The 13,963-nt window shown below is 35.7% G+C and overlaps 5 protein-coding genes across 6 annotated transcripts in view; 1 reads left to right on the forward strand and 4 right to left on the reverse strand.

Annotated features, from left to right (window-relative positions):
* The window catches only part of LOC132166287 (uncharacterized), a 24,768-nt gene that overhangs the window by 8,796 nt on the left and 2,009 nt on the right, over window positions 1–13,963 (reverse strand). The gene's annotated exons all lie outside the window — the stretch shown is intronic.
* Window positions 177–1,494, reverse strand: LOC132166512 (uncharacterized). Its single transcript, XM_059577340.1, has 2 exons — window positions 602–1,494; window positions 177–373 (listed from the first exon to the last, which is right to left on the reverse strand). The coding sequence occupies exons 1-2, from the start codon at window positions 1,398–1,400 to the stop codon at window positions 300–302; spliced, it is 873 nt and encodes a 290-aa protein (XP_059433323.1). The 5' UTR covers window positions 1,401–1,494; the 3' UTR covers window positions 177–299.
* On the forward strand, window positions 3,059–6,347 carry LOC132166078 (uncharacterized). Its single transcript, XM_059576829.1, has 7 exons — window positions 3,059–3,457; window positions 3,620–3,730; window positions 4,038–4,106; window positions 4,545–4,676; window positions 5,513–5,590; window positions 5,687–5,815; window positions 5,897–6,347. Exons 1-7 carry the CDS (start codon window positions 3,251–3,253, stop codon window positions 6,083–6,085), a joined length of 915 nt encoding a protein of 304 aa, XP_059432812.1. The 5' UTR covers window positions 3,059–3,250; the 3' UTR covers window positions 6,086–6,347.
* On the reverse strand, window positions 6,604–10,586 carry LOC132165649 (probable protein arginine N-methyltransferase 1). 2 transcript variants are annotated; one of them, XM_059576297.1, is made up of 9 exons: window positions 10,242–10,586; window positions 9,884–9,894; window positions 9,619–9,774; window positions 9,421–9,484; window positions 9,181–9,323; window positions 8,235–8,322; window positions 7,913–8,028; window positions 7,597–7,747; window positions 6,604–7,020 (listed from the first exon to the last, which is right to left on the reverse strand). In XM_059576297.1, exons 1-9 carry the CDS (start codon window positions 10,462–10,464, stop codon window positions 6,815–6,817), a joined length of 1,158 nt encoding a protein of 385 aa, XP_059432280.1. In that variant the 5' UTR covers window positions 10,465–10,586; the 3' UTR covers window positions 6,604–6,814. The 2 variants fall into 2 exon arrangements, with proteins under 2 accessions (XP_059432280.1, XP_059432281.1); XM_059576298.1 differs by lacking the exon at window positions 9,884–9,894 and having other exon boundaries at window positions 10,242–10,390.
* LOC132166404 (uncharacterized) lies at window positions 11,603–13,955 on the reverse strand. Its single transcript, XM_059577208.1, has 5 exons — window positions 13,634–13,955; window positions 13,423–13,528; window positions 13,213–13,281; window positions 12,276–12,419; window positions 11,603–12,041 (listed from the first exon to the last, which is right to left on the reverse strand). The coding sequence occupies exons 2-5, from the start codon at window positions 13,513–13,515 to the stop codon at window positions 11,904–11,906; spliced, it is 444 nt and encodes a 147-aa protein (XP_059433191.1). The 5' UTR covers window positions 13,516–13,528; window positions 13,634–13,955; the 3' UTR covers window positions 11,603–11,903.

A 13,963-nucleotide genomic window follows, 5' to 3' on the forward strand; every position in this document is an offset into this window, starting at 1 on the left:
TCAACGATTCTGCTAAAATTGATATTTTCCTCCAAAGTAGCGAATTTGTGGTATTGATTAAATCTAATAATAAAGGACAAGATCCCAAGAAAGATTGGCTATGCCCTGAGGAAAAGAAAAACTAATCAACTCACATCACTGGTTTCATCTACTCAAGTTCCTATTAATTTAGAATGTAGAACCACTTAAACAATTTGCATACATAGTTTGACAAGTGTACTGCACTCACATTCGTGGAAGCACCTAGGAAGCGAGAAAACATACCGATTGTAGGGAATACATATTAACAGATTAAGCATTCAAAAGAAAGACATGCTAACCAGTAGGGAAGTCACAGGTAAAACCGCCTCCAGCAGCATTCGGACAAGGGTCTCTGTTCGACAAATAAACCAGGATGTAAGCACATCAAAGTTGAAATCAGACAAAATCATATTGTAACAGGACATGCTAAATTATTTCATCAACAATCCAGTTAAAGGAACATCATAAAACTTAATGTATACGAATAAGAAAAACAGTATATAAACATATACAATAAGAATCTTGTTGTGCATTTTCCAAATATTTAGCCAAAAAAAGCATAAAAATAAACACTACTAACCGAAAAAGTAAAAGTTCCCCAAGCCAGTAATTGAACCAACAGCCCAACTCCTCAGCTCCTTCTCCAACTCTTCCCTCACAATCCCAGCACGGAATCTCAAGCACAGTTCCAACAGAAACACCTCTGCAATGACAACTCCAGCCAAGTGACCAACACCACATCCTCCTACACTAAGCCTTTCACAAACTTCACCGCTCACAAGCGGCAAGAAAGACTCTACTCCGCCATTCGAATCGATCCAAATGCGAACTAAATCCGCAAAAGGAGTCATCATATTCGAACCACATTGCTCACCATCATCCTTACAGCAACACACATTTATGTACCCAAGAATGGCTTCCACCAAAGACTTAGCCTCCCTCATTGCCTTCCTCTCCCTCTTCAAAGCCGAGTCCTTTCCAAGTAACTCAACCACCACCCTGTACACCTCGAACACCACCGGAGCGAGCAATGCTATGCTCTTCGAAGCACCACACGAAACAGAACACGCCGATACCAATTGAAACAGGTCCTTTGAGGCAGAAATCCGATCCAAAAGGTCATCTTTCGGTAAATTCCGGCTACGGAAGGTTAATCCGGCGTAGACCCAGATAGATTCGAGAGATGGGTCATACTGGGTTTGCATTAATTCGCGGAATACATGAATAAAATGTGAGAAATTGGGGGCTTCTTTGTGGGTTTCGGCTAAGAGGTTTCGTATTGACTCGTTTAACTTGAGCTCGTAGTTTTTGCCTGTAATGGGACAGTTACGGTTTTGTTCAGTTGTGGAATTTGTGGGTTCGATTAGAGTTAAAGCCATGGCGCTTGTTGTGAGGATTGAATGGGAGTGAATTAGAGAGGGGAGCCAATGCTGAAAGCAAAAACCCTAATAAGCCGTAAGCATGACACTGGGTGAGAACTCAATTGATTAGGGCTTAAGAGCATTCCCAGCAGACTCCCTTATAGGGAGTCTGTTCCCTATGTGTAGGGAATATGTCCAAAAAATCACAAAAAATATCCCACAGCAGATTCCCTAAATGAGCATCAACCATGAGGATCACTACAGTAGAACCCAAAGTATAGGGTTCTACTATTGCGATCCTTATGATTATTAAATTCAAAAAAAACATTTCTCTCTCTTCTTTACACTCTCCTCTCTCCTCTCTCTTCTTACAATTCTCTCTCCTCTCTCCTCTCATATATATAATATAATTAAAAAAATAAATATTTTAATAATATAGAGAATGATTAAGGGAAGCTATTGAGGTGTATTTTAACATAAGGAAGCAAAAAGTAGTTTAGATCCTTAAATACAGGGAAAATGACGAGGAAGTTGCTGGGAATGCTCTAAGGGCCGAAAGACGAAAGTAATTGTAGCGGCGAGCTCAAAGTTTCGATAGCGACATCATTAGCAGTAATTACGAGAAATTATTTTTTTACGTCGACATATTTAATTGATTAAAGTGACTACTATCGCCTCAATAACTCTCAAAACACCTATAACATTCCTATTAAACTATTCAATTCAAAAGAGAAAATTTATTTTTTCTAATTTAAAAAATCACTTTTAAAATAAATTAAACATTAAATTCTCGTCTCTTTTCTACTTTAGTTAAATATTATTTTTAATTTTTATTTTATTCTCGGTAAATAAAAGAGAAATAGAAGAAATGAATATATATAAGCTTAAAAAATAAATAACTTTTATTTTTTAGCTCTTAATATTTGGAGAGTTTTGTTGACCAAAATTAAGTTTGAAATACAGTAAAGAACTCATTAAATGGCTTTTTTTTTTTTTTTATGAGTTTTCTCAAATTTTTTCCAAAAACCCCAAATTTAACGAGCTTAATAAGAATACTTTTAACCCTTGCGAAAAAAATAAGTCATTTTAGGGCCAAAGTATGTGTAATTTTTTTTTTATTGAACAAATATTTCTCAAAAATATCTACAAAGACATGCATTATATATGTTCTTTAAGTAAATTAACTATTCTGAAGAAGTAGCTCGATGCCATACTTCATAAATCGAAGGTTATTACTTCAAATTATCGTTTTCCTTTCTATTCTATGCAAACATGTCAAAATAAATAAATAAATTAACAAAATTCCAAATCTTTGTCCAAAAGCATTTATATACGCTAATTTTGTATATATAGTTTTTTGAAGTTATATCTTAAAGCGAATAATCTATCCCGTCAATATATCTTAAAGTGAATAAAATTATTAATTATATAAATTTTTTTATATATATATTAATTAAATAAAGATATATAAATTTTGACGTGGTTATTATAAAATAAACACGTGTTATGTCGCACCCTATTGGTCGAAAGCAAGGGACCCACTGTACTCCGCTCTAAGTAGCCAATCAGAAACAAAGAAACAGCAAAACGTTAATTTCTCTCCTCTTTTTTTTTTTTTTTTTAAAAAAAGAGTTATGTTTTTCTTGTAGGTACGGAGCAATAACATAAACACAGAGTGAGAGAAAGAGAGAGAGAGTGCATATTGTTTGCAGGATCAGAATTTTGGTGCCTCACCAAACGATAAAATTTTGGTGAAAACTCTATTAAAAAGATCAAATTGGGTGTGTTGGCATCTCTTTAACAAATTTTGTTCACCAACTGTTTGTTGAAAGTCCTTGTTTTCTTTGAATTCTGGAGACTTTTTGTTAATGGCGACAACGAAGTCTCTGCTTTTCGTTCTAGTGTCTGTGCTGCTAGTCTCAGCATGGATACCAGTCTCTCGTTGTTCCAAGAAGCCCCTGATGGGTGCCAGAAAGGAAGATATTCCGTACATCAAATGCCAGGTCTGTGAGAAGCTCGCAGCTCAACTGTACGACCAGGTTCAGAAGAAGCAAGCTGAGATCTCTCCCAAGAAGGTTTTTTTTTTTTAAAAAAAAATAATAATAATAAATAATTTTGTCATCTGGGTTTGCCAGTTATTCATTTCAATACGAGTGTTTGAGAAGTGAATTTGTGGGTTTTGTTTATTCTGTGGAATTTGATTCTGGTTTTGGTGTATCGTTTGTATTTGGGGTCAGATCTCAGAGTTTCAAATAATTGAGATGGCGGAGAATGTTTGTAATCTGAAGAAAGCTGAAGCGGATTGGATTTTACGGATAGATATAGTGGAACAAGGGGATAAGTTAGAGGTAAGAAAGAATTTATTATCTGGGTTGTTTTTGGTGCTGTTTGATGAATTGGTTGTTTGAAATTGTGTTTTTACTTTGGGTTTTATCAGTGATTGTTTGGATCTTTGTGGACCTGGTTTGGCAAGAATGTGTTTTAAATGGAACTAATAGGGGTTGGTACTTTGGTAGGATTGTGCATGACATTTTCTTTATGATAAGCCCAGATTGCATTGGTGCATTTCTACTTCTTTTATGGGCAATCTGAATGCATAATTTTGATTTTCAATGCCTTGAATTGCTAACTCATTTAAGTTTCATCTGGTTTCAGCTGGTGGAACAAGACTCTGAAGGACAATGCAATTCAGAGTGTAAGACAATTGAGCGGGCTTGCCAAGAAGTGAGATTTTGTCACTTGATCTGTATATTATTTGATGTCTTGGTCTGGTTGCTATTATGTAACTCTATGTGGCAAAGATGTCTACCTTTTTTTTGTTTTTTTTTTGTTTGAGTTAATTATCTATCTAGAATATGGACAAAACTGGCGTTTTTCAATTTCATTTTCCATCTGTATTGACTGAGAGTTGCGAATGGTGAAAGATAGGTCCTATGTTCAATCTGGTAGAATCTTTGGCACCAAGTTGTTTGCCCCTGGGTCTTGGCACTGGGTTGTTAGGCCTCAGTTTCAGATACTACCGAGAAATGTTCATCAATCTTTTAATTTATTGCATTAATCTACCCTCTGAAGATTCTCTTTAATTTTTAGTCCTTACAAATGATTTTATTAACCTCAATTCCAGATGTGTTATAATCCTATCCCTACTTGTGGAATTTGCAGGTCTTGGGGTATTCTGATACTGATGTTGCTGAATTTCTATATAAATCCAAGCCTAATATTGATTCATTGGTTAGCTTTCTATGTAAGGACCTTACTAAAGCATGCAGTACCAAGCCACCTCCAGTTCCCAAGGTAACTGCATTCTGAACTGGTACTCTTAGGTCATTTCTTTATGCATAATACATAGCTCTCCGTGGACCATTTTTCATTGAATAATGTGAAATAGATCAAGATTTGTTGACTTGAAGCTTTAGGAGAAAAACAAAATTGCAGATTGTCTTGGAATCTAATGTATACATTAATTTAGTCTGGATGATTCCTGTACTTAACCAATTTACTTTTCACAATTTTTACATATGCTTGCCAATATATTGGGCATGGCAATACTGCCCTTGATTTAATTCCTATACATTCGTGAAGGCTTTTCATTGAGCTACAACTAATTCCTAGATACATTTTCAGCCTTAGCATTAAATATCTGGTCTAAACACCTCAAGAAGAATTATTGTGAAAGAGGATGAGAAGTTTCTGGTGAAAATGGTTTCCACTATGATGCTTTTGTACTCCCTGACAAAAAATGATGCTAGAGTCCTAAATAATGAAGTCCTCCATAGACAGATCATATCTTCTGCGTAGAAGTCAATCACTGAACATTTTATATTCCCTTCTTCCCAGATTTTGCTATAAACCGCTAAATAGCTTTGCACCATTAACATATAACTATACACTTTTCATATAACTTAATTGTACCATATATGAACAAGTTCATTGTGTCCAAAGTTATATTACTTGGATAAGTGGATGTCTTGCATTTATGTCAAGACCCTCTCCCTGTCATTAGATATTTCAAATAGTTGGCTATCACATAGTGTGACATTGACAATGAGATAATTGGTTTTGCACAATTGATCAAAGAACTAGAGGGTTAAATTTGTACAGCACTAAATTATCTTCTATCTGTTGCACAGGATAGGACCCCTGGAGAACTTTTTGTGCCCAAGTCAGCTAAAGAGGCTGAAATGGAAAAGTTAATGAAATCTATGGAGGTGATTATTTATTATTGCCTTAGAGCTTATGCTTTCTTTATTTGTTGTTTTGGGCTATGTTGGATTTGGCCTTTATTCTGCTTCTCTGTGCTTCAGGGTATGCCAGGAGCTCCCGGCATGAAAATGTACTCCAGAGATGATTTGATGAACATGAAAAATTTTGGTGATGGAGGTGACGATGATGAAGACGAGGATGATGATGAGGCACAATTCCCGTCAAAATTGGTACTACGACAATCTCATCTTTGATTATGTAGTTTCTATAAGAATGTATTATGCTTATCGTTAAAGAATCCTTTCAAACAGGGAGATGTTCTGAGGAAGAAAGAGAGTACAAAGGGCGATTGGAGACAGAAGATGACCGAAGGGATCACAAATGTGAGGGACTCGTTAAAGAAACACGCATACAAAGTCTCCAACCGGGTAAGGCAGTGGTGGAGAAGAAAGAAGGCAGCAGGTTCAAAGAATTTGAAGGCCAGCAAATCAGAACTTTAGCTCCCCACTAATCACAAACATTGCAGGAGAAGTGAGGATCTGCTTGTTTACGCTCGTTGTATCATTATCTTTTGTTAGGCAATACAAAAACACAAATTTTGATAGTAGGAAAGAGTACAATAAATGCTTATCCTGTGGAACTTTTTTGTTTTATTTTCCTTTTTGCAATCAGGCTTGTTAATGTATACAAGAGCAGAATTGTCACAGGATAAAAAACTTTAGACAATGCTGTTCACTTATTGGTTGAAATGTTTTTTTTTAACACGACATGACAGTAAAATTAGTTAAATTTGAAGTTGTTTGTTTATGTTTTTAACAAAAACACTTTTTTGTACTTCAAAAATAACTTTGTCAAGCGAGTCCTGTGTTTTTTTAACTTTGTCAAGCGAGTTCTGTTTAGCCTATAGGCTAAACAGAAATTCAATTAGCCACAGGCAACCTATCATTGATAAAAGAGCTTCATAATGATTTACTAGATTCCAAGCAGAAAATGATGAACACAATAAAGAACAAATTGCTAGAGAAACATCGAATATAAATTAAATTCAAAATTTTTAGCATTACAAATCAATATTATCCCGTGAAGTCGTAAGAAATGATAATCTGATATTACAGATAACTTCCAGTTTCTTCAAAACCAACCCGCAATTCATTCTTCACGCACTAATTGTAGGCAGCTTTTAAATAGTAGGTGAGCAACAATAATGGAAAGCATCGGCAACACAAAACTTAGCGCATCTTGTAGTACTGAATTCTTGAGACTGAGCAGCGCCGACCATTCAATGTATATTTGAGCATTATATCGACATCACGGGGATTTTTCTTGTTTTGATCCACAGTCATGCTCCCAAATAATGTTTCACCTTCGCATATGGTAAGCACATCTTCCAGGTACAGGACTGTTTGCTTCCAATGAGTAGCCTTTGATCTAGGCCCTGCATGATATTCCAATCAGAAACATATTAATTAACAGTTCACCAAGCCTGTATGGCTGAAACCTGGAGAAACCTGGTTTTTGGTCCAAACAACTTGCATATAATCATAGTAAAGACAAGCACAGACAAAGCAATGCAAACAAGATGTCCCAAAAAGCTAGACCATAGGTTTTTACACTTGGTTTTCACTTCAGAGTGATGCAGTGAAGGTTGAAAGAGCACTTATAAGATACCAACTAATGACACCAAGACAGTCCAGAAAGCGACAAAAGTTAAACTACAACCTCAGCCGATGGCCTTCCAATCTAGAAAAGGCCCCATGGATATTGATTTGATTGACTCGATCAGTTCACAGATTTGGCAGAACACCATAGTCAGATATGGAGTTTATAAACCTAGCTTATGGGGGCATTAGCAAATGCAAGAATACAACATGTTAAACCTTGGGCATAAAGAAATGCCTTTTCCTTTAAACAATATACAGTTTAAATAATTACATGTACCAGTCCACAACAAAACTTAATCCAGACAATAAAATTACCAAAAGAGAAGCACGTAAAGAGCAAAGAAACAAACCTGTGGAGAAGCCGGTCAACTTATGACACTTGCTAAATGTTACATCAAAATAGGCTACAAGAGCATGGATGTAATCATCACGTTCTGCCACAAGCTTGAAAGGAGCGGTGAAGGAAGCATCCCCAGGAGCCATCTTGGAGATATCCATTATCTGAATGAAGAGAAGCAAATGAACTTACATTAGCCAAAAAGCAAAGTAACCGCTTCATAAGGACCAATCAGAAAGGAAAAATGAAAAGCAAACTAAATCTACCATCAAACAATATCTAGTATTATTTCATATGTTTTTGCATCAGCGTGCCCCTGTAATTCCCACCTTAAGTAGCTCACAGTTCGTAACAATTTGATTCTGATCAACCGTGTCAACAAGGGGCTCCATCAAGGCTTGCTTCTTGATGCAGCTCATGTCAAAGCCATATACATTATTCCAAACTGGAGGATGAAATTGGCAAGGGGAAAAAGTAAGAACAAGGAAATTACACTGCACCATCATGTTGTAGTTGGAAAAAACTTAGCAATTCATATTCCCATAACAGCAACAGAGTGAATTAACAGGCTCCTATACTATCCAGACAAAAAAATGGATACTAAACCAATAGCATCTTGCTATTGTATATGCCAAACGTCAATAGTCTTACATTCAATCTTGTCATCTTTGTACTCTGCATCCTCGATGGCTGTCAAGTAGAGAGAAGTTTTGTCAGGTAGCACAACTCCATCCTCAGCCTGGATAAATGAAAAAGGAAAATTAACACTATTGATTTAAACAAACTATAGCATAGTTTAATAACAACACATACCAAACCATTGCACCATGAAAGTAGAAAAAATAATCACTAAATACCAAATTACAGCACAACAAAACACAACCATGGAAGTGAGCATATGAACACAAAAACAGCAATACAAGGAATTAAAGTAATCTTACAATTAAATTAATTGAGTGTTCTGAACCTATGTTTACAGCCCACATGATAGCCTAGTACACCAAGGCAAAAATGACTTGGAAACCTTAGGTATGAAGAAAGCAACCTTTCAGGAACCGATTGCATATTTTTCCCTGGAAGTTGACCACTATGAAGTATGAGAATACAAGATAAATCCACTCACAACTCTCTCCATCATAGTTCTCCATCCACAACTCTATGAATGATATAAATCTATAGGAGCCCAAAGTTCCCACCATTCAACAGAAGTTCCAATTCCAAGGCCACAACAATCTGAAGCTTCCAACATTTACTTCATTATAAAATGCATATTATATGTAACAGAAAACAATTATGTCGATCTGAAGGATAGTAACAGATATAGATTTGAACTTGTCAAAAAGCATTCCAAAAAAATAAGGAACAGGTCTAACATTAAGGCAACATATAATTGTTAATGTTATGGACATTTTTATGAAGTCAAATATTAGAATGACATATCTCCCTACATCTGCAGTATAATATGATTATTGTCCCTACATCTGCAGTATAATATGATTATTGTTGGAATTAATAAAGCCACAGGCATAAGATTCGCCAGTTTTAGATCTACTAGAAATAGAGGAAATTTGGAATGTAAATGACAGCGGCAACTTACAAGCCATTTATCACGTGCATAAAGGACTGTATTCAGCATATTCTCAAACAATAAAAAGTAACCCATCCATTCTGAAATAATTATATCCACTTTAGCCACTGGAAGCTCAATTTCTTCAACTTTTCCCTTCAAAACCGTTATAACTGTAACAACAAATGATGAATGAGTAAATAAAGCTGCAGCCATCAAAGCAAATACTGAAAGAGAAAGAAAGTAACATGTCAAAACCAATAACATCACCATTAGAATATCCGTTAGCTTCAACAATCTCCTTTGCCATGTCAGCCATATGGGAGCATTCAACCTTTGAACGCAAAATTTGTAAAGTAAGTACAATATGTAGCCAACGTGACCAAATTACATGGTAAAATAAGAAGAGACAAAACATTTTCCTACAAATTGATTGATCTTAAACAAAAGAAAAAATGAAAAACATACTGCATAAACATGTTTTGCCCCAGCTCTGGCACAAAATAGGGACAAAATTCCTGTCCCAGCTCCCACATCAAGAACCACCTTGTCCTTGTATAGAAACTTATTTTGATAAATAACGTTTTGATATGTCTTAGTTCTCACAACATCTTTCAACATTTCCTGCAATGTAAGGAGGGTCACAATAATAATTAAAGATATTAGCAACACAATGTCACTACAACAAAATCTAACACTAACACTACCCTGCATCCAGGTTGTGTCAACTTACTTCATGAATACCTGAAAATACACACAAAAAAACTATTCAATTTCAAAACTTGATAGTCAATTAAGTACTCTCCACCATATAAACATACATGCATTAATGCTTCATAACTTGCTGTAAAGAAAACAAAAAACTTCCACTTAACCAATCCAAACAAACTTTCTACATTAGTTGATTCAAAGCTTTAAACTATCCACAAAACCATGACAACCCAAAATCATAAAGAGATTAAAAAAAAAAAAAAAAAAACATTCTTTTCCACAAACAGTTACAAAGGCTTTACTTCGAAGCATTCACTTTTCCCCTATTCTTTTCCCCAGTTTTGTCGGAAAGCAAAGGTAAGGTTTGTATCGAGGCTTACCGAAGTGAGAGTAGGAATCGAAGTAATAGTCGGCGCTGGTCTTATCATCGCCGTCGAGAAGCGAGTCGTCGTCGGGCTCGCACATGGACTCGTCGTGGGTAGAGCACTCGGTGGTCTCTTCGGGGTCCTCGAAGCGAATCTTGGCGTCGTGGAGCTGGTGCGAGTTGTTGAAGCTGCTCGAGCTCTGATTGGTGTCGTTGTTGCTGTTCTTGCGGCGACCCATTTGAGAGCGAAAATTAGGGCTTTTGCCTTTTGGCCTTTGCTTGTGGGGTTTATGGCTTTTTTTTACGCTGCTTTGCCTGCGCAGCTGAGCTTTGTATGCGTGTGTGAGAAAGAGAAAGAGAGCCTCTTTCCGCGGGTTTAAATAGTGGGAGTTGTTTTTTGGTTTTTAAGTCCTTTGGTGAAGAAATCATACGGTGTCGTTTTGGTTTGCACATTATAGTTGCCGACTTGCTGCCCTACCCAATATCACCGACGGTAATATGCTTTCTCCCTTTTTTTTTTTTAATTTTTTTTTTTTAAGGATTTGGATTAGGTGTGGTGTAAAAAAAACAGTGATTTAGTTTTTTTTGAACGGTTCAAATCTTATAAGAAAAAAAGAGAGAAAAAAATGAGTTAAATATGAACCGTTACAAAAATTACCTTATCTAAGCTAAACCCTATTTAAAAAAAAAAAACAATGCCAATAAATAGAAAGGGTGGCTTAGGTGGGTGATGGGGTGGCCAAACCACCCATTCAACCACTCCCAAACCGGCTATTAGAAGTGGCCGAATCATTTTCGTGGCCAAGGGCAAAATCAAGATTTTTCATCTGAAGCGGCCAAAGTAAAAATAATGAGTCAAACCTATTTGTTATAAAGGACAAGCCTAGTTTTTAAGTCTTAAAAATACATATATATATTTAATTTAATAACAAACTTGGAAGATAAGAGGCCAAGCCTAATTTTTAAACCTAATTGCTAATTTCTTGTTACAATTGATCAACCATCCATTTGAAATAAACGATCCAAATAAAATATATTGCACAATACAATTCGTTACGTATTGCACCATATCTCAATACCCTAAGCCTTTCAAGGGATGAGTTCCCTCTTAAGGAATTGTAGCTGTAATATCAATAATTTCGGGGAACAAAATTGTTTGAATTGAATTAGGTTAACTTTTAAGAAAAATAAAAACCCAAAGTAAGTAAAAGGGTAGTCAAAGCATACCTTTGACGTGGTCGGCCACCCCCTTGAAGTTGGATCCTTAGAGGAATTTCTGTTGTTTTAGTTGTGTTTTTCGAGATCTTGTTCTCAAAATTTGAAGAACAAAAAATGAAAAAGTTGTAACGACTTAAAAAGTCACCTATAGATGTCTCATGTCCAATCATTTTTGATGATGCTTTCTCTATATTATCATGATTTTAATGCTGGGAGTGAGAGGTATCCTGACCGTCCATATTCAATAATTGGAGCCAAAACTCTGGATTCATTGGACAATCAAAATTAAGTTCTATCAAATTCCTAGCCCAAGGAATCCATCCAGCTGTAGCATATCATAATGTTCACTCCAAGAATAGAAACACAATGCAAAAAAAAAAAAATTCACATTATAAAAGCACAAAATCTATGACAGCAGAAGTCAGCCTCATGGAGAGCACATTATCAGGGGCAGCAACTGTTAAACCTGCTCTCTACCATTTTCTAAATAAATAGAGGTCTTGTCGATCGGCCATGGTGCCCCCGCCATCACTGCTTCGATCTCCGATATTTTCCGGGGACACTTCGTCATATTCTTGCACCCACCGGCAGAGACATGCTGCAAAAAAAAAAAAAAAGGAACAATATAAAAAGCTAAAATAATCAGTAACTTGAGAAAATCTACTAATTCTGCATTTCCAATATATCAAAAATTAAAATGGGAAAACCATATATGTGCCGTATACGGTGAGACCGAAAGCATAACCAATATTATTATGTAGATATAAATGTCAAGGAAAGAAAATTATTTAATCTAGTTTCAGGTGTAAAGGAATGGTTCAGTAAGAAGTACCACGTCACTTTCAATTCGAACTCCACCGAAACCTTTAAATCTGCCAATTACTTCCTGATTGAAGAATCTTGCAGTGTTTGAACTTTCCATGGCTGGAAGCAACAAAGCATCAATGAAGTAGCATCCAGGCTCTACTGTAATCACCTACATAAACAGGCCCCACAAAAATGGAACAATGATTATTCTCATAGATTTTCTGTAGCATATATTAAGGATCTGGCAAACTATACAGACATATCACAGAAAGGCCCATGCACAGAAATCAAGCAGTTGAGCAAACCATAGTAGATAACTGCAACATCAATTTATATTTAGTCTCAAAGTACTCCTTCAGGCGCCAAAGGAAAAACTAATTAGTAATTAAATGAAAGAATCTAATTGAACACTGCAGAATAAAAGAACACGAATTCCTTCCAAAGAATAAGCAAGACATGACCAAACATTTCTATGCATTTCCACTCCATAGCATTAGGAGTTTACGAGTCTAAACAGAATATGACCCTTATGATAAAGCATATACAAAGGCAGTTAAACAAATCATAGATGATAATAGCAATTATGTATCCCTGACAAACATGCTTGGCACGTGATTTGATATTAATGTAAATATTTCAGTTTCAACTTCCCTTCAAATAAGTTAACCCTAAGAAGTTAGAACTTCTCTTACCAAATACAAGATAGAACAATATATAAAAGTCCAACACAGATTTTCCATCAGATTCTGATTTTGACCAATGAAATAAATCTAAATGAAAACATGGTAACAAAAAATATGAAGGAAATCAAACAACTTCATAGTTATCAAACGCAACACATGCTTTTTAACCTGGGTCACGGATTTCAGAAAACAGAATCTCCAACAAATATGATTTGATTCTGTTACCAAAAAGGAAGAGAAAAAAGGACAATTCCATCGACCGAAAAATTCATTACTAACCATTCCCTCCTGGAGCTCTCTAATTGTCCGCAAGGCCCTCAATCCAGGTTCTTTTCGTCTCTCCATTCCCTGCAAAAAATGCCATGTTTCCAAGTGATCAAGGAAAATATAATATGAAACATATATGATATGCACAGTTCTCAATCATTATAAATTAAAACAAGAAATAGAAACTAAAAGGCAAAAGCAGAAATATTATTCACAAGAGACCTTTAAGTAGCCCCCAGGATCATGTGTGTCAATACCAAGTAAATGCCCTAGACCATGAGGCATGAAAACAGCACCCAATCGTTCAGCCATCATATCGTCCACATTGCTAGAACCAATGACCACAACTAAACATGCATCAAAAACTTCCCTTCTAATAAGAATAAGAAGTTGCAAGTAACTGAGGATACATTATTGAGAAAATAGATGTTACCCAACAATGATGGATCCTTTCGTCAATGACTCAAGGATAACTTTCTCTGCTAATCTGCAATTTTTTTTTTTTAAATAAAAAAAAGATAATGTAAGATGCAGAATTGCATGCACAGGAAACGATTTAGGCAACTGGAACCAGGATCAAGGGAATATAGAGATATATTATGACTACGTTTTTCTATTTAATGAAGAATGTAGCTAACCTGGATAAAACAAATAGCTTTTTCTCTTAAGAAATGAAATTGTAAATAGAATAAAAGTAATGCTTGTACACCAACACTTCTAGAAGATGATGTCCAGTTTCCAGAACACCAAATCAGACCATGAT

The sequence above is a fragment of the Corylus avellana genome, chromosome ca11, assembly GCF_901000735.1.
Source record: "Corylus avellana chromosome ca11, CavTom2PMs-1.0".
Classification (NCBI taxonomy): domain Eukaryota; kingdom Viridiplantae; phylum Streptophyta; class Magnoliopsida; order Fagales; family Betulaceae; genus Corylus; species Corylus avellana.

Bases quoted from the DNA above. Each gene is read 5' to 3' on its own strand.
- LOC132166404 (XM_059577208.1), bottom strand. From the start codon at position 13,515: ATGATGGCTGAACGATTGGGTGCTGTTTTCATGCCTCATGGTCTAGGG. The intron at 13,282-13,422 runs GTCTCTTGTGAA...CATTTTTTGCAG, and splicing joins ATCCTGGGGGCTACTTAAAG to GGAATGGAGAGACGAAAAGA. The intron at 12,042-12,275 runs GTACTTCTTACT...TTTTTTTTGCAG, and splicing joins TTCGAATTGAAAGTGACGTG to CATGTCTCTGCCGGTGGGTG.
- LOC132165649 (XM_059576297.1), bottom strand. From the start codon at position 10,464: ATGGGTCGCCGCAAGAACAGCAACAACGACACCAATCAGAGCTCGAGC. The intron at 8,323-9,180 runs GTAAGTTGCCGC...TCATTTATCCAG, and splicing joins ATGCACGTGATAAATGGCTT to GCTGAGGATGGAGTTGTGCT. The intron at 7,748-7,912 runs GTGGGAATTACA...CTCTTCATTCAG, and splicing joins CGAACTGTGAGCTACTTAAG to ATAATGGATATCTCCAAGAT.
- LOC132166512 (XM_059577340.1), bottom strand. From the start codon at position 1,400: ATGGCTTTAACTCTAATCGAACCCACAAATTCCACAACTGAACAAAAC. The intron at 374-601 runs GTTAGTAGTGTT...TTTGTCGAACAG, and splicing joins GGGGAACTTTTACTTTTTCG to AGACCCTTGTCCGAATGCTG.
- LOC132166078 (XM_059576829.1), top strand. From the start codon at position 3,251: ATGGCGACAACGAAGTCTCTGCTTTTCGTTCTAGTGTCTGTGCTGCTA. The intron at 3,458-3,619 runs GTTTTTTTTTTT...ATTTGGGGTCAG, and splicing joins CTGAGATCTCTCCCAAGAAG to ATCTCAGAGTTTCAAATAAT. The intron at 4,107-4,544 runs GTGAGATTTTGT...TGGAATTTGCAG, and splicing joins TTGAGCGGGCTTGCCAAGAA to GTCTTGGGGTATTCTGATAC.